A 21,051-nucleotide genomic window follows, 5' to 3' on the forward strand; every position below is an offset into this window, starting at 1 on the left:
ATAATTAAAATTGTGAATTTAATTATTATTGGATCGGAACTCAGTATTCATAATTAATTGAAAACAATGCCTGCCACATGTTGTTCTCTAAAATGTAGGTTAGATTACTCCAGAAATCCAAAAGAAAACAGTATTTCTTGTCTCAGGCTACCTATAAAAAATTTAACTCACCTCCATAGTTCTGAAGTGTGTTCTTCTAGACCCATCGAGTTTATTAATAGAAAGTTTTATGGAGCAGAAGCTGATGGCACTTCTACAAGGACAATCATAATTATAAATACATCATTCTCCAAGTTGAGTTTAAATGTTTCAATTTAAGTTGAAAAAATTTAATCAATGAAGCCAACAGCATCTAAGATATGGTAATGAAAGATCTTCATTGCATGGTCCTACTTCTATATTAAATTGAGAATCGTAAATTCGTTGGTGGTTCTATTTCAATTAAGTATTAGTTTTAAAATACTCAAATCATTTCATAACAATACATATTATGAAAGTTTTGAACTATATTTATTCCTAAAAGTTGCTTATTTCAAGCAATCCTTGTACATAGTCGGCATTTGAATTTATTTATAAAACGCTTATGTTAAGAGCGGAATGGAACTGAAGGAATGTTTTTTTACTATTCATTATCACTATACATGATGTTCTACTTTAATACAATGACTTGATCTTTAATGTCAGGATGGACGAAGTAACACAATATTATTTTCGATTCAATTAGTGGTTGAAAAGATACGATAAAGTCAAATGAATAAATAACGAGCTAAAGAACACTATCAAAAAGAGCCAAAATAAGCTAAAAAATATAGAGCATTCGTAACTGTTGTCACAAATTCACATCATGTCATAGAAATTTGGAATAAATATCCTTTTAGGTTATACTAATAATACATTCTATCATCATTGTGATTGTTCATAAGATTAGTTATACACACTGGGCACACGAGGGAACCACTATCAACGTTAGTCACAATATTGTCTTAAAATACCTCTATATGTATATGCTCAGTTATATATATGTTCCTTTTCATCCTTACATTGTCTAAGTCCTCCACGTTCCTCCTCCTCATTTCTCTTGGTCATCCTGGATTCCTCTTATTAATAAAGATTGTGTCTAGCAACCTTGTCAAGACACACCACATTGATAGAGTTATCAGATGAGTGCGTACTGCCTACTCCAGGAGACGAATGTTTCTCACATTTTAGAGGGGTTTTAAGTTCATTTTCACATTTTTTTTAAAGTTAAAAAGTGTTATAAGTGCACATCCTTCCTCTTCTGAAAACAGCATTAAACCTCAGGCATCTTCATTCCACCAATAAATTGATCAATCGGAAGCTAAGGCAATGATCACTTCTTCTTCTTCTTAATAAGGGCAATTCCAACTTTCTAATTGAGCGGAGCATTTTTGCGCATCTGTCACTCAACCTTTGACTATACAGAAAGCGCAAGTGAAGAGAAAAATATTGATACAACATATCTAAATAGAAATATTAATGACGTTGACCTGAAATGGGAGACCGTCACATACAACAAGTGGAGTAACAGAGTAAGATCCCATCCCACGATGCGAGAACAAGGCTCCAGAGAACCTCAAAATAAAGATAGGAAACTTGGACTCAAAAAACCTAAGTCCATGAAAATAATATTCAGAAAGTGCAACTCTCTACAGATGAAAAAACTAAAAATCAATCCCTTCGAAGTAAAAAACGAGAGAGGGAGGGGTATTTTAACGAAGCTCCTCCAACCAAAAGGCCTCAAGACTCAAAGCAGGAGTCTGCATTGTAACAAAGGTTTCAACAATCGAAGCCTAAGTGCCAATTTATATATGCAGAAATTGCCAAGGAGGGCACATAAATCACCATTGCAAGTAAAAACGGTGAGCACATCTCCCTTGTTGAGTGGAACAAAGTAATAAAAATACAAGACACACACTATATACGTATCATACTCACCACAGAGTCCTCCACAAAACCGTTATATGACTAACACTAACAAAAAAAGCGGCGATCTATGTCAGTAATTACGTTACGGAACAATACATCCGAAGGGTTATCTTGAACGATACACCTCTCTTGCAAGCCTCGTGGGGAGAGGGGGATAAAATGAAAGAGTGAAAAAATGCGATGAAAAAGTTTACCGGCTTCATCAGATGGGTCACAGGAATGAACGTGCAATGAGATATTTGCTCAAATCATTGAATATCAATGTAACTCCGTTCGTGTTAGAAGTAAGGTCAAACTGACAAAATCTGAAATAACAAGTTAGGAAAAGTCCTACACCTTGATGTGGATCAAGCAGCATTTGACGATATACAAGCTATTGACTTCACCCTAAAAGCGGCTTCCGCAGGAAATGTGCGCTTTCAGGATCCTCTGAACGCGCTTGTAACTCAAAATAGTGAGGAAACTGTGGAAAAGGTGATGGACCAAAATGAAAATTGTCAACCCTGTGTTCATAATTCTAATCAACACAAAACAACTACCATTGTTTATGATTATGCAAGTAGTTCCACGGAGGAAATTGTAAATGTTTTTGTTGATGCTGGGACAGATAAAAATAAGTGTAAAGATACTCCAAAGGCCAAGGAAACTGGCAGTCTCAGAAAAACTGCTACTGAGGACCACGGAATGCCAGATGAGCCAGGAGAAGACTTTATAAATGAAGCAGCGGGTGAGAAAGACTCTGGGGAAAAAATCAAATATATATTCAATAAGTCGTGATAGCCAAAAACAGTCCCAAATAAATATGTTCTTCGATTTGGTTGCCAAACATTTTATCTTTTGTGTGGTCGTGTTCTTTGCTGTATGTATTTATAGTTTTGTAGGTTTTTATAGGTAAACAGCAATAAATTCTTAACTAACAAAAACAACAACAAAAAAATAGGTATACAAGATTTATTTTATTGGACATTATCTATGATGACACCATTTATCAAAGATTGTTCCATGGAACGGTTTTTGTGTCCAATTCAGACAAATCCAAAGATTTTTGGACTGAACTGGACCGATACATTCCTAGAATCTTATATATATCAGTCCATTTTTGTTCTTATCACACACGGACTCCAAAACGGTCGAATAGATTAGTTTGAAATTTAGCAAGTAGACTTATAACATAACCAATCATGAGTAACACCACTCTTGTTTGACAAAGTAATGTGGAATATATAAGCAAAAATTCCATATTAGTCCAACGTTTCATGGTTATATAATAATTTGTATAATATAAGTTTTTATTTCAATTTTTAGGTTAAATAATTACGTGGTTATTAAATCTATACAACACTAAAAAATGTACCTACACATTAATATATAATTTTTTAATTTAAATTGAATAGTTTATTTATCATCTACATCCATTTATGTACGCACAAAAATATTACACCTAACCAATAGGTTTCTCTACAAAAATAACGAATAAATATAATATATATTTTAATATTTGGGTTATAAATAATATGCTTCAAGTATAAATTCTGAACAACATCATTTTTATCTATTTATGTACATATCTATAATATACATGACATTAATTTTATTTAGTATACAGTTTACTTAAATGAAAAAAAATAAAAATATAGTATACATAAGATTTACAAAAGAAATTGTTTGCCGCAAGCCATATCAGGGTAGTTCCCAGAGGTGGCCAACTACAATAATGTGAAAGTGGTTGAAATCTTCAATAGTGTAAATTTAATAGTAATTGTTGATAACTACAAGATATAAATGATATTTTTTACAATTCCTTTATATTTTGAAGAAGTAGTTTATTTTATTGTATCTCACAACCTTTCTTATAAAACCTAGAAAAAAGGCCCAAGATCTTCTAGTAGTTAGCCGATACTGGGCTTCTTTTTTACATTAATAAAATGAAATTATTATTCAATAATTGTGAAGAGTTGTTCACAGCTTACAAAAAATTATTGAAATTTAACTAATTAGGAGCACTGAGTACTGATTAGGGGAAATAAACAGAAATACCAACAGTTAACAAAATACATCGTACATTTTTTTTGTTAGTTAGTATGAAAATTCAAACGTGTTTGTAAGTAAGGAGCTCTATAATTTAATATTGTAATAGTGAAGACTTTGACACATTTCACATCTCTAGCTAAAGGGCTGCATATCCATCTAACAAAAAATATCTTTTATGGGTGTATATAAAAAATAATAAGCCTTCCTTCATGAACAATTTTTTTGTGCTATCAGTTTTATTTCTGAGAAAAGGTTTGTACTATCATATAATTCATATATAGATCGGTAAATGCTAAGTCATTAAAGTGTCACGTTTTGTCGTATTTTTTATTTATTTCACTATGTCCTGTTCTGTATTTTTAGGCAATGAGAAAAAACTGTACCTGAAATGACCAATTTTACCATTGTACTGATACATATATTCACGCCTTAATGATATACGTATAATATATTTGATACATGAACTTTGGCATCACTAATTTGAGTAGTTTGACAATTTCTTGAATGAAAAACTTCGTTCTACAGATAATAATGTATATTTTTTACTAATGATAAGTAAGAATAGTCAGTACATTAGTTAGATTTTTTTTTAAATCCTTATTTTATAACTAAAAACTTAAGGGTCTTTGATTTTGACCGATTTTTAAATAAACAATTTTTTTAGAAATACTCAAAAAATTCCAAAAATTTGAAGAAATGCTAATCTTGTGGCCGTTATAGAGCTATGGATGCAAAAAGATTGCATTATTGGTAACAATTTGATTATTCCCTATTAATTATCTTGTACAATCACAATTTGAGAGATTGCCCAAGATAATTAAGGCGGATTACCATCGAGTACACGCACGATATATGTTATAACCCTCATTAAGTGGTATGGTGTCCGTTCTTATTTAGGACTGAAGACTGCAGTCCTTTCCAGTTCAGTCTCGATCCAGTGCAGTATAGTCATAAATCTTTTGAATCTTAATCCTTGATTACGTCACTCAACTTTATTTTTTTTAAATTAGGTCTAGTTCTGACAATCCAAATGACTAATAGTCTTAAGGACCAGTTCCAAAAACTGATAGGACTGGCCTGGGCCGAATAAGTGAGGACATACAAAACCATATATATATGTTGCTTAAATGAAGTTTTCAACTGTTTATTTCTTCTTTATACTGCCATCAAGTTAGCGATTTACTTAATTAACTACAAGGTAGAAATTATTTGAGTCGAAAATATATAAGACACTTAAGAAATTTTGAAAATAAAAGGTACTATAGTTTTTGAGGGAAATTAAGGGCTATAAAACATTTTGACTACAATTTTTGACTAATAACTTTAAAAATGAGTTAATATTTAGCTTCTGAGAATGGCTAATTTTTAGCTAAATATACCTATTCTTCATCAGTTCAACAAATGGTGTAAAAGACAAGGTAGTTTTTATTTATTCCCTCCTGCAGAAAAAACTGTAGTTAAGTCTTAAAAATGTATTTGCAACAGAAGGCACCCTAATATACAGTGCTCGGACACAACCTCGAAAGATACAACGTCAAATGTACTTAATGTGGAACGGACCATTTTTATGAGGATATTTCGAAATAAAAAGCAAGCTATGGAACGAAAAAATGTAGAAACATAGATCTGAGGTATGAGGAATTTGCAACCAAATAATGTATATTTACATTTTAGAAAATTCCCTTAATCGCCTAACTATACATTTCAAGTAAAGTTTATGACTATTTTTTTATTTTTTAATAGAACTGGGTTGCACCTATAATTATAGTTTTCTGGTTTATGTTATCATGACTTGAAACTATCCGAATAATTAAGACTAAGAAAGGTGGAAAATACTTTTGCATTATGGTTATGCATTTGTAGTACTTGATAAAGAAAATTACACTACCATCAATTGAAAATGTGATAAAGGAGGAGCAGGTATGCGTAGTCCTGTTTCAAAAAATAACTCAATCAGCATCCCCAAAAGTCATGGCCTTAGATCTCTGTTTTTAATTTTTATTTGATTATTATTTTGCTATGTTTCGAATCATCCTCCAAAATTGTCTGTTCTTACGTTATGTACGTTCCAAGTTTTGTCCTAGTACCCTAATATGGGTATTTGGTATACTTGCCTGCGTATAAATCAATTTAATTTATTCATTTGTAGATTTTGTTTAGATTATGAATTTTTATATGCGTTCCAAATTTGAAAATTATTGTCATGCCATTTCATGCTTTAAAAATATACTTGGGTACATAAAAATATACATATGTAGATCTCCTAACTATCTTATAATTTATGGAAATGGAAATGAAATAAATGTAACAGAATGAATTCTAACATTGAGTCCATTTTATAGGTAAAAGGAATGACATTCGAAGTCGGAAAGTATCTCTTTTTTTTTCTTTTCTTTTTTTTTTCATTTTTTTAGACCAAGGTCTGATCCCTCTTAGTTTTGACATCTTCCTCATCATTCTAAATATAGAAATAGTACAAGTAACAATATTATTGAATCAAGTTGATGATGTAATTACTTTAACATCCACCTCAGATTTCTGTTTCTTCTTTGAATCCGGCATTAAATTATCAAGCCAATACAGATCTTGTTGAGTAAATAAACGAGGGAAATAATCCATTGCACGGCGAAAACCAACTAAAGCAAGAACCTAAGGTAGATCATTTTAAAGATTATACGAGGAACTCATTTTATGAATTAATTAACTAACCATTAAAGGAAAGATAAGTGAGGCGGGAGTTGATTTAATAATCCATAAAAGAGCAAGAGCTATAACTTGAATCATAGTAAACCAATATACTTTATTCAATGATACATGTCTCAAATATTTATGATCAGGTTGAGACTTGGTCGACATAAAAAAGAGACCGATACGATCAATAAATTGCATTCCTTTAAGAGATGCAAATCCCATATACATAAGAACACCATATAGAACAGACATCGGTATGTATTTCAATATTGGAGCCAATTTAACAGAGAGTCCAGTTAAAAGGAAGACCATTGTGCCAGTCACTCTTTGCTCCCTAACACAATATGATCACATAGATTATATTATTCTACATTAATATACACAAAATGTTACCTAACACCCAAGAACTGAGGTACTTCTCCTGGAGCAGAGGTTTCAGTTTCCATTTTAAGAGAATCTACGTGACCAAGGCAGAGAACAGTTGCTGCTACACACCAAGGGAGTCCTAATATAGAACAAACACCCGTCATTATCCCTACCACTAGCATGTCAAGGTGATACCCACAGCCTTTCTGCAAAGAAGAGGGAAAAGTATGAGATACACAAAACGTACATGTATTTTTTCCAGAAAAATCCCTTACGACAAGTTTATGCTCCTTGCGATTAACAATTACAGTTGTGATTTGCTGATCCATAAAGAGAAGTATAGTGAGCAGTAAAGCCGGGAATGAGGTAAGTATGTAGATGTACCATCTTGTGTCATTATCGATAAAAGGGATGATCCAACCCCTGAGTTCAGATCGTGTTGGCTAAAATGGAAGAGCATACAGTATTTGAAAAGTATGTAATAATAAGGTACCTTGAACTCGGTGGGAACAATCAATTTAGGAGTATCCAATTGAAAATAGCTATCAATGCCCACAAATATACAAATGGCAATAATGACAGCGTAGTCACTGATAAGAGATCGAATCTATAAAGAAGAATATTACTTTTAAAGAAAAATAGCATATAGTAGATATGTTATGTGTTGAGACAAAATACAATATTGACTTTTTTCACACCATATATATGATATACTTGCGATTAATAGGTATAGTTTAGAGCCTTCATTTGATTTATTAGACATACTTTGGCCTCAATATTACTTGTACACTAAAACTATCAATTTCTTAAGGCGGGTAACCACAGCGATCGTGTATGTAGACGTGTATACGTGTATATATATATATATTAATGTATATAATATCGGGAGAGGAGTTACTCTTAAAGATACTTCTTTTAATCAACTAACAAGGTTTAATATATAAACTTATGAAAATCTTGTGTATTTTGACATGTTAAAAAAAACGAAAATCAGCATGGTATCCCTGAAAATTTGAAGAATGGTTTGGAAGAGGGCAGCTTATCTTTCAAGACTTTTCATTATATCAGTTACAATCAGCTGTAATAGGGGAAGACGGGGAGATTAAAATAAGTATTATTGGCAAGAATTACTCCGATGTCGATTTTCAATTCTAATTGGACTCCAACAAGGACTTATAATTAACACTCCGTAGCATACCCTCAAGGTTACTTTCCATCTTTTATGAGCACACACGAATATTTAATCATGTTTTGAATATAATTGAATGTAATAGGATAGGATGTTCACTACTCAGGAGTGAAATGATTATGACAACACCTGAAGAAAATAAAATCCGTTTTTTAGATTATAAATTCTAAAAAAGCAGGCCAGCTAAAAAACAACCGAAATTATATAAGTAAATATTTATTATTGCCTTTTTTTTTTTTTTGAGTTCCCAAACTGAAGAGACAATTTTCTTTTCCTAAACTGTTGTCGTTATTATGGAAATTACAAAGGAGTGAAATTCATTTTTCATTTCTTTCATTTAAAGAGTGACCCACGAAACTTTTTTTTTGATATCGCTATAAAAAAAAGACAGATGGATATTTTTCAATAACTTTTTTTTTATTTGAAAGCCTCAACATTCCGGTTAATAATGAAACACCTCTTTATTCATATGGCCGACGCAGCTGGCCTAACAGTAACCCATTCTGTCGACCCAATTTTCCAATACATTTTCGATTGTGTGAGCTTCAATAGCTGCAATGACGACTCCAATTTTGTGTTTGAAATCGTCAATCGTCTCTGGATGGTTGGTGTAACATTTATCCTTGACGCTTTCCCACAAAAAATATTCCAACGGAGTCAAATCGCAGCTACGAGTTGGCCAGTTAACCTTACCGTTTCGGCTTATGATGCGATTGTCGCAGACAGTGCGCAAAAAATCAACTGTAACGTTGGCTGTGTGGTACGTAGCGCCATCCTGTTGAAACTAAATGTCGTCGCTGTCTTCCTTTTCTATTTGGGGACACAAAAAATCTTCCAACATGGCCCGATAGTGCTCACCATTGACTGTAACGGCAGCTCCTAGCTCGTTTTTTCGTTTTCGGCAACAGCAGCAATGTTTTCGATTAGCGCACTGGATGAACACGGGAACGCGTTGATTTATTCATTAACGAACCAGTTTCGTGCAAATGCTTCACAAATTTATCCAAAAACTGCCTGGAAGGCGCTTTATTTCGACCGACGTAATTTTCTTGCAGTTTCGTTTGAAGACTCTCCATGTTGAAAGTAAGTCTTCAGTATTTGCCAATTTTCTTCGAGCGTAAACTCAATTATTTCGTAAACCGGACACCTTTTACAAAATATTAGACACAATAAAAATGTTACTACAGCTGTCAGACGTCAAAAAAGTGGTAGTTCAAAATGCAACCGCTAGATGGGCTACCGTTATATTCAAAACCTGATTGGAAATTGGCGTGTCCTTATAAAAAACAGAGAGTATGTTTGCTCATTTGATGCAGAGTTACAACTGTAAGTCCTTGTTGGACTCAGAGGGGAATTGAGCATCGAAATCTGAGTAATTCTTGTCCATGTATATTTATTGCTTTTTATGATAATAATAAAATATTAAAAAAACAAGATGTACGGATTTCATTTACCAAGAAAAAAGTAATCATGGATCTATCAAATAAATGAATTGGATATAGACATTAAACCTACGGAAGCATTAAAATAGTTTGTAAACTTAAACTTCTTGAGTTCTGATGCTAGTATGAATGTTCCAAGAAATAGAATAAGTGAGAAAAAAAATATATCAGGTACATAACCACACGACTCTCCAATCAAATTTCCACCAAAGCTAAATTAAAGATATAAATACATTTTAATAAATCGGTAAACTGTTTTTGTCTTTTCATTTACCTTTTACAATCCTGTAATGTTAGATTATTCCATTCAATATCATCTCTAATTCCAGTTTGGTTGTCTAAATGGGCTTAATTAAAAAATGTCATTTATTTAATCAAATAGTTACTACCTGGTGGAAGGCAATTACAACTCATATTTGCAATTGTGGCTTGATTTGGATCATGTCCGATATAAACAGGATTGGATATGAATGTTGCTAGTTTTATCAAATAAGTTTACAATTTGATTAGTATTGCTTTAAAAGTTATAAAACAATAGTTTGATCTCACCTAATAGTTTCTTTAGAGCTTCAACTATAAATATGACTCCGATGAGCGTTGCAAAACTTTCCTCTGTGAAACGTGTGAAATATCTCACAAAGGAAGACATATCTAATGCAACTATGACAATACAGAAAAACGAGCACCAAAGACCAATCCAAAGCCTCACTGTGATATAATTGGAATCATAGAGTCTAAAAGATTGGTAAATGGATAGCAAATTACAAAGCTCTTTTGCTTTTTCTGAATTAAAAAAAAGTAATTCTTACTTGCAGGAATCCATTAAAATTTTTTCAAATATTAAAACTGGACCCGTGCATCCTAAGACTGTAAGAGGTTGTCCAGCAAAGAGACAAAATATTCCTCCTGCTAGAGCATGGCCTAAAAAGGATTCCAAAACCCCTTGAAGACCATTTGTAATATCACTCAAGAAGCCTCCAAAGGTGATTGCCTTTGTGATTGTTGCAAGGTAGATATAAATGATTGAAGCCAAAGTTTGTATATGAAACGCATCTGTAAAGTCAGATAAATACCATGGAGCCTTTCGTTTAATATCTTCTATCAAGCCACCAAAGAGTTTCCCTGTTCGTTTTAGTGTTTTATCATTTCCATGCCCACTATCATCAATAAAAAAATCATTTCCCTTAGTATCAAGATTTTCTCCATTAAGAACAAAATGACCATTTTCAGTTGATACAAGGCTATTTTGTTTGTAAATGGTTGTACTATTTTGAGGAATTAATTGGTTTTTTTCTGTGTTTGATAAATGGTCTTCCCCTTTTTCATCTTCTTCTCCCTTCAAGTCTTTATTAAAAAGGCCTTTATGCAAGTGTAAAGATTCATAGTAATTCCTTTTATTTGTAAGCCTTGGCAGAATAAAATATTATTAGTAATAATAAAAGCTTAAAAATAACAATAACCTTTTATCCAAAGATTGGGCAGATTTTGGAGGCTCTAAACGAATTTCAGGATCCCAGGCTGAAGGGGGTAAAACAGTCAAATCCTCGGTGTAATTATCAATAGCTTTTAAAACTTCTTCTTTTGAAGATGCTCGGTAAATTAACAAAGGAAAAATTTGATCACTCATTATAGTTCCAAAGGTTCGTCCTAGTTCAGTTACCATATTCTCACTTCCAGGTGGTCCTAAAACAATTCCAATAAAGCGTGTAGCAATAGGGATTTCACAAAAATCCTCCAAAATGATAGCTTTATTAAGTCGAACAAATAATATTTTAATGCTCGTTACAAAATCCACGGTTGTAGAGAAAATGTTACAAGCCTCCGATCCCTTAGGTACTTTTTTAACAAACAGATTATGCTCCCTCTATAAAATAAAAGATGCACTCATAAACTTAACATAATATATTGATTAAATTTACCATTTTTTTACTCTTCTCACGATCTATTATTGAACTCTTCTTTGGTGTAAACTCAGAACAATCCCCCGATATTCCATCTATAAAAAATATTTTTTGAGTAAACATCATATTATAATATTCAAATGGTGTATATATAGTGAATATTAATATTTTTTGTCATATTTTAGCCTAAAAACAAGGGAAAATATAAATCATAATATCATGCTAATCTTTGCTAAAAAATACAAATATAAATAAATGAAAAAATGCCTCAATGGAATAAAATATTAATTCGGGATTCGTTCAAGAATACAGCGTGTGACCGTTATTTAACAGCAAACTTTGAGAGCCTGTGACAGCTGTGCATTCACAGACAGGACAATGTTTGTTATTTTGGCGGTTAGCCAAAAGTGGTTGGTGTCATTAATTTAAAAAAAATATATTAAAGTTACGAAAAACCATTCAAATAGTTTATTTATTTTTATTACATCTTTTTTATAATATGTAAATCAAAGAGTCTCATTCTTAGATTTACTTTTTAAAACCATACTATGGTTCTTTCTGATGAAGAAAGTCCAAAACACGATCTGCAAAATATTAGATTTATCATGCCATTATTAGAGTAATACATGTCAGTACGATAAATATAAAGGTTCCACTTTTGGTTCAAAAATGGGTATTTTCAGACGTTCTGTATAATCCCAATTTTAAAGAGCATGAGTCAAATATCTTACTATTTTATTCATATCTTATGATTGCAACTATATATAAGAGGGATCCACATTTTCTCGGATCCGGGTTTTGCTCAGATCTTTAGACGTAAATATTTGTGTAAATTTCGGCTATCCGAACTATAGGATATAAAATTATTTTTAGCGAATACTGATGCTGACACAATAAATAACCTGATGTTATTACTATTAGCAAATAATTATTAGCTATTATTATAACTATTGTTATAGTAACATTATCACGTCGTTATCTTTATTATATCACGCAACCTTTCATAAGAAAGGAAGCAGATGAAAGGCCCCTAATTAGTGGGTAGTTTGGCAATTCTTCTAACTTTGGAATTATCCTTCAATAATATCTGATAATTGTGGGTAGTTTAGTAAGAACGTGTTGTTATCCAACCAATCAATCTTAAAAACAATGATTAGAGGGAAAAAAGAATATGTTTTGACAGCTGACAACCAATTTAATTGTACATTTGTGTGTTTGTGGATGGGGTAACCCGTTTGAAATAACTGCGCTATGAAACTGTTAATGTTGCTCCAATCATTAATCATTATAAATTGAATGTACGTTCCATATAGATATTATCTTTTCTTAATCCCACAAAAACTGGACATATTACAAATGTATAAGAAAGCACCCAGACATGACGTAAATAGAGAATACATTTGGAGAAAATAGCCTGGTTGGTCAATTTTTCAACAGTTATAAATTATATGCCATAGAATGACTAAAGGTTTTAAGACTATCAGCAAAGACAAAAACATAATAGGCGTATTTAGTAAGCATTTGAGATACATGAAATTAAATGATGAATTAATTATCAATATTAAAAAACCCCTAACAAGTAATTTTAGTATCCCTACCTTCTAAAACAGGTTCCTGTACTAAGCTTGGTTGTCGATTATAGCTATTATGTCTTGAAATAACAGAAGTTGAAACGAGTCTTAACTTATTTAATTTCATATGAAGCTTAACTCCATGACTTAGAAGATGTTTTAAATGTTCTTCTTTCATATCTATACTTTGCTTAGATATCGATTCTGTAAAAATACAAATACAAGAATAAAATTAAGTAGATTATAGAATATAACTAAACACAATCCCATTCCCTTTTGTATATCTTACCCACAATTTTATCGATATCATCCCCGTATCCATCAAGGATTACCTCTCCATTTGAGATATGATATTTTAAATTCATTATGGATGTAAGAGGTATAGAGGGAACGTAGGGTTTACTCCAACGCGTCCCTTCCTCTTCGACATCTTCTCGATATTTGACCCATCTGAAATGTAATATCTCAGAATTAAAAAAGTTTGAAATGTAAAGACCTTACCTCGATATTTCTCTCCAATGATCATCTTTTCCTGTGAACATGACATTCATTTGTACGAAGAGAGGTAGTACAGGAGTTAGCTGGGAGTCATTCGTTGAGCCATCCAGCTCAGAATTCCACAGTTTGTCCAACATTGTATCTGTAAATAATGATAAATATCTATTATATAAAATCCATAAAGGAATATTGCATGCATTTAACTCATGCTAATTTATATACAGGGTGCCCAAGCAAATTTTTCCAATTGACCAAAACAAAACTTTTTGGTTGAAAAACTGAAATTTTTATCAACGTAATTGAAAAACATATATTTCCAAAAATTGTTGGCCAATTACAGAGAATAAATCTTATTCCATATGACATCCACTAGAAGCAATTACAGCCTCAATAGAGGGCCTGAATCTTGGATATGATAGACTTTAGGATATCCACATTTCGATATGGGATTGCATTAGTGATAACATCGATGGTCGACCTGACCAAAAGTAATCAAGGAGGTTCAAGTAAGGGGATGAAGGGGGCACATGTCCTTTTGGGATATATGTACGTCAAGCAAGTCGGATAATCGACGGCTTTTTTGCTTCCTGTTCACTGATTAGGTGGTCAATTCAAAACAAACACTACATCAAACAAAGCTTATTTATGATAAAAAAACCCAACATTTCACTCGTAAAATTTGTTAAAGTGCAATTAAATCCATTGGAAAATTTTGTTCCTGCACTCTGTATAAAATTATAGATTATTTAAAGTATCAAGAGTTCTATAAACTAGCAATATTATCCATCTTAACTTCTTTTTTTTTTGTTGAAATGTAACATGTTAGGCTAAAAATAACTTTAGCCAGTCCTTTTTGTACGATTTTTTTGTACATAATGATCTTGTCTATTTGTATAGACAAAATTCGTTTACTTATACATAGAAGAAGAAAAAAAAATACAATAAAGTTATAACCGATACTTTTTCTAAGTTGATGTTGCAAGTTTTTACAAATGTATTCGTTTCTTTTGATATCAAATCAAAGAAACTATAAAATTCTTAATATTTGAACTATTTAAGTGTTTAATTATTTAAATGTTATTTTAAAATGGCGAATCAAAAAGTTTAAGACAAATTATTGAGTTTGATGTTGCTTGTGAAGGGAACAACCCGAAATTTACCAGCGTTCAGCAGAATGAACGTTATCTAAAACTTAAGGTTGCCAAGCATCCAGCATCTATATCTATACTTCTTTATTTTACATTTCAAGTCTTGTTTAATATTCTTTATTTTTACATTTTAAGCCTTTTTTACATGTTTTGTGTTCACGTATGGCCAAAATCATATTTTTCTTGTCCAAAAAAATTGTGAAAAATCTAAAAAAATAAATATTTGATAGTCAATTGGGTCGTATTTTAACCTTTTTTATAGCAAGTAGGACAGGTTTTCAAAAATACTAATCTTAGCTGTATCAACAATTTATATGTCACAACAAATACCTGATTATCTAATATAATTTAATTTAACAAGTAGGGAGTAGGCATAGAATAATTTGAAATGTTGAGTCTTAGATAAATAATATTTGGTGATTTGAATCAAGATATTAAAATTTTAATAATTAGATTTTGAGTCGTTAAAATATTCTCTAACTTCCCATCTTTGAAAGTAGGACTATATCTAGTCCATTTATATTGTAATTTCCACGAAGAATTTGAATGCTAAACTGAAAGGAATGTTCTGAAGTGGTACAAAAAATAATATTTGCTGGACCCAGCCTAGGAACAAATTCGTAAAAATAGTAGCATATGCAATTAACTTATTTTAAAATCTTTAACATCAATCAAACTTAAAACTGGAAGCATGATTCCTATTTCCGAGACCCCTATTTGAATCAAATGAATCAAAACTAATTTATTTGTTCATTTAATAAAATTCTAGAAACTAGGATTTGTTTAGATGGTTCCAAATTTGTTCAAAAATATGACTATTCCTAAAATAAAAACTTATTATCAGCTGTATAATTTTATTTCGCTAAGCTTTCAGAAAGAATATACCTAAAACTACCAATTCAACCTTACACTTAGCTTGTAGCCGCAATTATTTTGTCAACTTTAAAAATTGAAAGCTGAACGGAATGCTAAAAGAATATATTGAACAGTAACGCTTAAAACTTTGGCTTAGATATAAAACAAGAAGTTATTACAAAAATTTGGGAATTTGAAGTTTTTGCGATCTACATTAAGTCAAGTATTATTGACTTCGAAACAGAAGCAGCCGTTCGTAGGATATATCTTTTTTCGTAAAAAAACTCAAATTCTGGTTATCAACAGTCATGCCTTGAATCTGTTTTAGATTAATATTACTCTTATTTTATAGAATCCATTATCAATAAAACTTGATGAATCATTTGTGATATCCTCACCCATATGGAAATATTTTAGTAAATGGGACTTATAAAATAACTAAGCAATTTTTGTTCTTGAAGCGTGGTCTATAGCAAAACACCAAGAGCTTAAAAATATCCTTATATTATGCAAATAACCTTTTTTTAAATGAAACTGCTTAATTCTGATCATTGCATGTTAGATTTCTTTCTTAACACTTTCATGTCATCGAGAGAAAATGTGTCCATCCAAGGACTTTCATTATTTTTCATTCTAATTATGTTAATTTGTTGGCATAGAACGATCAGTAAAGACATATATATATATATCTGATAATGCTCTTATGTAGATTATCAAAGTAGAATCTGGATATGTTTAATAAGGTTGTCTGGATCCTTGGCCATGGTTTTAAATTTTCAACTTAAAGAGTGTGAAGGCTTAGGTAAGATGTTGTGTGATCAAAAATCTTGGAAATTACAACATAAATAGCCAAATGGAGATTTCAAGATGAATAATTTCGGCTCCAATCTGAAACTGGACAGCTTTTAATTGTAAATTTAGGACCATGTCAAGAGTGATATATATTATCAACTACTAGCTTTTTACGATTCTTTATATATTTGTAAGTACTTAATTGATTTTAAATTGCAACGCTATGATATACGAATTAAGTAATTTTGCCTGACATGATCAAGCAAGTAATACGGAAAAGGGAGGAGATCGATAATTATACATAGATTCTACTATAATAACTTTAAAGTATAATGTTAACGAATGCTCTTTTCAAGGTACATACCTATACTTATAGTTATTATTTATTTATAAATTGTGTATTGAAGGCTGTTGTGGATATTCAGGTAAACACTTTATGTTGATATAACTATCCCACTTATGACTTAATTACAAATTCATCTAACTAAATTAATCTATGGAGAAATACAAACTCTTGGTGTAATGTTGATGGTGTTAGGAAAAAATGGCAAACCAAAGAATTGTACCAGAAAAAAAAAAAATGACAAACCGGAAAAATAGCATAATTATTTTAAGTTGACGTAAGTTATAACAAACCCTACAGAGTGGGATCCCATAGCTTACAGTAACACTAAATTACAACTTTATTCTTGTTATTTTTAATTTCAACGTTTCATTACGCAACCAAACGACAGCTGAAGTAATATTAAATCAGTTTTTCAACCCATGCGTGTAAGTGTAAGAATATCAGAGCAACAATAAGAAAGGGAATGCGTGTAAGATCTCCTCCTTCTGGAGCAACAATATTGCTTATTTCTGCCCTGCCTCTATGTTTCCCTTCTCCAACTTTGAACTCAACCCCTGAACTTTCCAGTTTGGGTTGTATTGGAGAAGAATGTCTGCCCCACCTTTATCCAAATTTAAATTCGGACCGTGACAGTGTGGTAACGTATGGACACAGTATTCATCGTTAAGAGCTGCCAATCTGTTTTCCTGGTATGCCAAGGCTGTTATTGCTTGTGAAGGAAGGCATATTGAATAAAAATATAGTATTTAAACATATCACAAATTGGTTTTGATTTGTCTTTTCTTGATTTAATAAAAATTCTGTTTTTGTAATCTATTTATGCTACTACAAGTTTTGGATCCCCATTCACAACAATGTTTTACCGATACTTAAAGATAACTCTTCAATCCTAAAAAAAGAGGTATAGGGTATACTTCTGTAAGTTAAAAAAAGTATATGAATCTGGTAATAAATAATTCTGAGGGCCTTGTTTCTAGCTATTCGTATTATAGTATAACTTATGTAGATTTTTTTAAATATCCCCATATACCTGGCTTTATTTATGGGTAAAAAGATAATAATATACATTTTAAGGATGAATGCAAATGTATGATTTATAGGGCTGTCAATAAGTAGAGCTTCCATATAACCTACTTATTTATGTGTGGGGCTAACATAAAAGCAAGCAGAAATACTTTTTTTTTCAATATTGCGACAGTATGATAAACGTATCCATTGATATGGGCTCTATAATTTATATTTATTCAAAAAGTAATGAAGTCCTCAAGAGCTGCAGTTTTCAAGGCTAACGGAACCAGATAAAAAATCCTCTTTGGTTTTTCATTGAAGTAAAAAACTGATAATGCGTTTTTCTCTGTTTTATCAAAAAAATCCCGGCTTGCCTTCAAGTTATCCCCAAACATATACTAACTTAAAATAGTTGTGCCATTTTTTCCGCTTTGGCACTGTTCATTTTTTTTTCTGTGTCATCATTTCCAATAATCAATGTCTATTTATATTGACGGGAAAATATATTTATACTTAAACTTATTCTACCCTCTGATTGGACGATAGCAAAATAAAGATTATAATGATAAGTTAATAAATTAGAAAATATTCAATTAAAACAAAATATAGTCAAATTTAGATAAAAGAAATTCAAAATTAATAAAAATACTCTTATTATCAATGTTCTCTCAGATACTTTTGGCATAGATGAAACAAAAGTACATAATCCACATAAAGTATATCAATGACTTTAAAAAGTCATAAAGTCAATCTTTTCTTCCCATGTGTTAAATTTATAGTAACTCATGAGAATGAAGAACTCCCATGAATATTTTTCGATTTAGAAATTGAGAGCTGTACTCGATATTGTTTACTGTATGTTTCTTTTTAAATTCATTCTAAAAATCCAAGATTATCTGTCAAAAACAGAATCTAATTCAACAATAGTTTCCTTGAAATATAATTTATTTTTATAAATATCCAAAATTGTGTTTTTAAATATACTTTGCTTAAAGAAAAATTTGGTTATAGTCAACTTTCCATCTAAAATATAGAGTTTTCTTTATCCAGGTTTGATTGCTTTACTACTAAATATTTTTATCTAGTATTTTGGATAATAGTTTTTAATTAATTTTTTGGCAAAATTTACAAAGCTTAGATGATATATGTGTTACGGATAGTTCAACATCTATATTTTTTTATTTAAACATTTTGCATACTTAGTGTTGAAAGTCATATGATTTACCAGTGTTGAAGAATAATAAAAAACCAAAAATAACTAGACAAACAGAACAAATTGAAAAATGTTCCATAGGAGAGTAGTTTAAATACCCTTGGTATTTTATTATATTAGCTGTTAGTAGATATAAGAAGAATTAAATACACTCAAATAATAACTCCTTATCTAAAAAGGACATAGAGAGGAATTACTTTGATCACTTTTACCCCGCAACCTTCAACTATATTCCAAGTCGAACAAGGACTTACAATTATAAATCTCTACCAAATCAATAGCCTCACTCCCGTCATTCAAGAGCACACTCACATACTCACTTATAAGCTATCTTTTCAATAATGACAGAATAGCAATAACACTGTGTAGGTTGCCGTCTAAAAATAAGTCGCATACTTTTTAGCTCATATTCTGCAAATCTATAACAACTTCATATAAATAATTTAAAAATTACTTTGTCCCCCTAAATTTACGCTCTTTAGATGTAGATGGAGAGTGGGGACTCAAAACTTACAATTGCATTTAATGGCATACACCCCCGTTATTTTTAATAACAAGGTTTCATTCCATAACCAACTGACAGCTGAGACAAAATAAACAAGTTTTGTTTTTATCCATTGTCTCTAAGTGTAAAAATGTCGGACCAACAACACAAAGACAACTGTGGTGGCATCTTCTCCTCCCCGGTATCCGTGCTGAGAAGGCTGTAGAAGCCGTTGGCACTCCCATCCATACTATCTACAACATCAAGAAGTCAATTAAAGCCCCATATATCAAAGAAGAATCTAAACTTCTGGAGCAACAGTGTGACTGTCTTTTGGCCTGCCTCCATATGACCCTCCTCCAGCCCTAACCTCAAACTCTTGAAATTTGCAGTTTGGGATATCTGGAGTAGAGTGTCTGGTGTACCTCACATTTAAATTTATATTTGCTCCGAGCTGCCATCATGCCGTTTAGAAAGGCATATGGGATAAAAATATAGTATTTAAACATATCACAAATTGGTTTTGAGTTGTCTTTTCCTCATTATACAAAAAAGAATCACGTTTTTCCAAGAATATATTAATGTCACTGCAAGTTTTGAGTCACCCTTTATTTCACTGTTTGTTCTACTTTACCTATTTATCCCAGGCAACCAAGACTTTGTGACGCTGTTTATACCTCTACATATTCAATCGACCCATATTTTTTATTACCTTAGTTTAATATTATATTCTACATATAGCTATACTAATACATAACATATAATAACAATGGGTCAAATGGACCCATTAAAAACTCCTACACTTATTAACAAAATTTAATACCTATTATGGAATAGGTAGAGGAATATAAGTTCACATAATTACAAAAAATAAAGGTTTACTAATTCAAGCTTTTAGCTAAATAAGCTACAAAGATGAATTGATATGTTGTTTTTTCTCAATGAGTAAGATGAAACAATCAAAAGATACCAAAAAGGAAATATGGGTCCCAAAAAGCCAGACAGATCTATTTGTATAGTATTGCCGCCTTATATTAGAAGGGTTGAAATTTATTATTACTCACTCTTATTGTAAGGAAACAAAAGATTACCTTCATACTCGTTCCTTCTTTTAAATAAAAGTTGAACTCCTAGAAATATTTTATTGTTAAGTAACATGTGTGTAAAGAAACATACAATAGAGTGTATTCCATTGAAAAGGAAAAAAGAGGATTACCATTATCACGCGTTTTGATTTGATTAATCGAAAAAATCAAGTATATTTTGTTAAAGGTTCTTTATTACGGTCTAAATCCCTTGATATAGTAAAATATAATTTTATTATGTATTGAATATGTATATTATTGTAAGTTCACAAACCAATTGGGAATCATTTACTTACTAAGCTATGCAAACAAATTTCAGATTTTGGAACGCCCAACGTCTAAAAAGACATTTATTATTCTTATTTAAGCCACATCTTATTTAGAAGCTATAATTTGTTCAATTGCAATATATTATAGCTAAAATTACACAATAATCCTTTTATTTCAACTTAAAAAGATTTACTGTCAAGAAAAAGCTCAAGTT

At 31.2% G+C, this 21,051-nt stretch overlaps 1 protein-coding gene across 2 annotated transcripts in view; it reads right to left on the reverse strand.

Moving 5' to 3' along the window:
- Positions 1 to 3,316: 3,316 nt before the first annotated feature.
- Positions 3,317 to 21,051, reverse strand: part of LOC121132469 (electrogenic sodium bicarbonate cotransporter 1) — a 152,471-nt gene continuing 134,736 nt past the window's right edge. For both annotated transcript variants that reach the window (XM_040727876.2, XM_071886604.1), the window contains 16 exons: positions 13,640 to 13,778; positions 13,428 to 13,588; positions 13,166 to 13,342; positions 11,586 to 11,662; positions 11,127 to 11,530; positions 10,476 to 11,072; positions 10,216 to 10,400; positions 10,056 to 10,142; positions 9,941 to 10,004; positions 9,740 to 9,878; positions 7,529 to 7,642; positions 7,311 to 7,478; positions 7,063 to 7,241; positions 6,688 to 7,003; positions 6,496 to 6,627; positions 3,317 to 6,436 (listed from right to left, as the gene is read on the reverse strand). In XM_040727876.2, coding sequence (XP_040583810.1) covers positions 6,389 to 6,436; positions 6,496 to 6,627; positions 6,688 to 7,003; positions 7,063 to 7,241; positions 7,311 to 7,478; positions 7,529 to 7,642; positions 9,740 to 9,878; positions 9,941 to 10,004; positions 10,056 to 10,142; positions 10,216 to 10,400; positions 10,476 to 11,072; positions 11,127 to 11,530; positions 11,586 to 11,662; positions 13,166 to 13,342; positions 13,428 to 13,588; positions 13,640 to 13,778 — 2,987 coding nt within the window. In that variant the 3' untranslated portion in view covers positions 3,317 to 6,388. The remainder of the gene's footprint in view (positions 6,437 to 6,495; positions 6,628 to 6,687; positions 7,004 to 7,062; positions 7,242 to 7,310; positions 7,479 to 7,528; positions 7,643 to 9,739; positions 9,879 to 9,940; positions 10,005 to 10,055; positions 10,143 to 10,215; positions 10,401 to 10,475; positions 11,073 to 11,126; positions 11,531 to 11,585; positions 11,663 to 13,165; positions 13,343 to 13,427; positions 13,589 to 13,639; positions 13,779 to 21,051) is intronic.

Source organism: Lepeophtheirus salmonis, chromosome 2 (genome assembly GCF_016086655.4).
Source record: "Lepeophtheirus salmonis chromosome 2, UVic_Lsal_1.4, whole genome shotgun sequence".
NCBI lineage: Eukaryota > Metazoa > Arthropoda > Copepoda > Siphonostomatoida > Caligidae > Lepeophtheirus > Lepeophtheirus salmonis.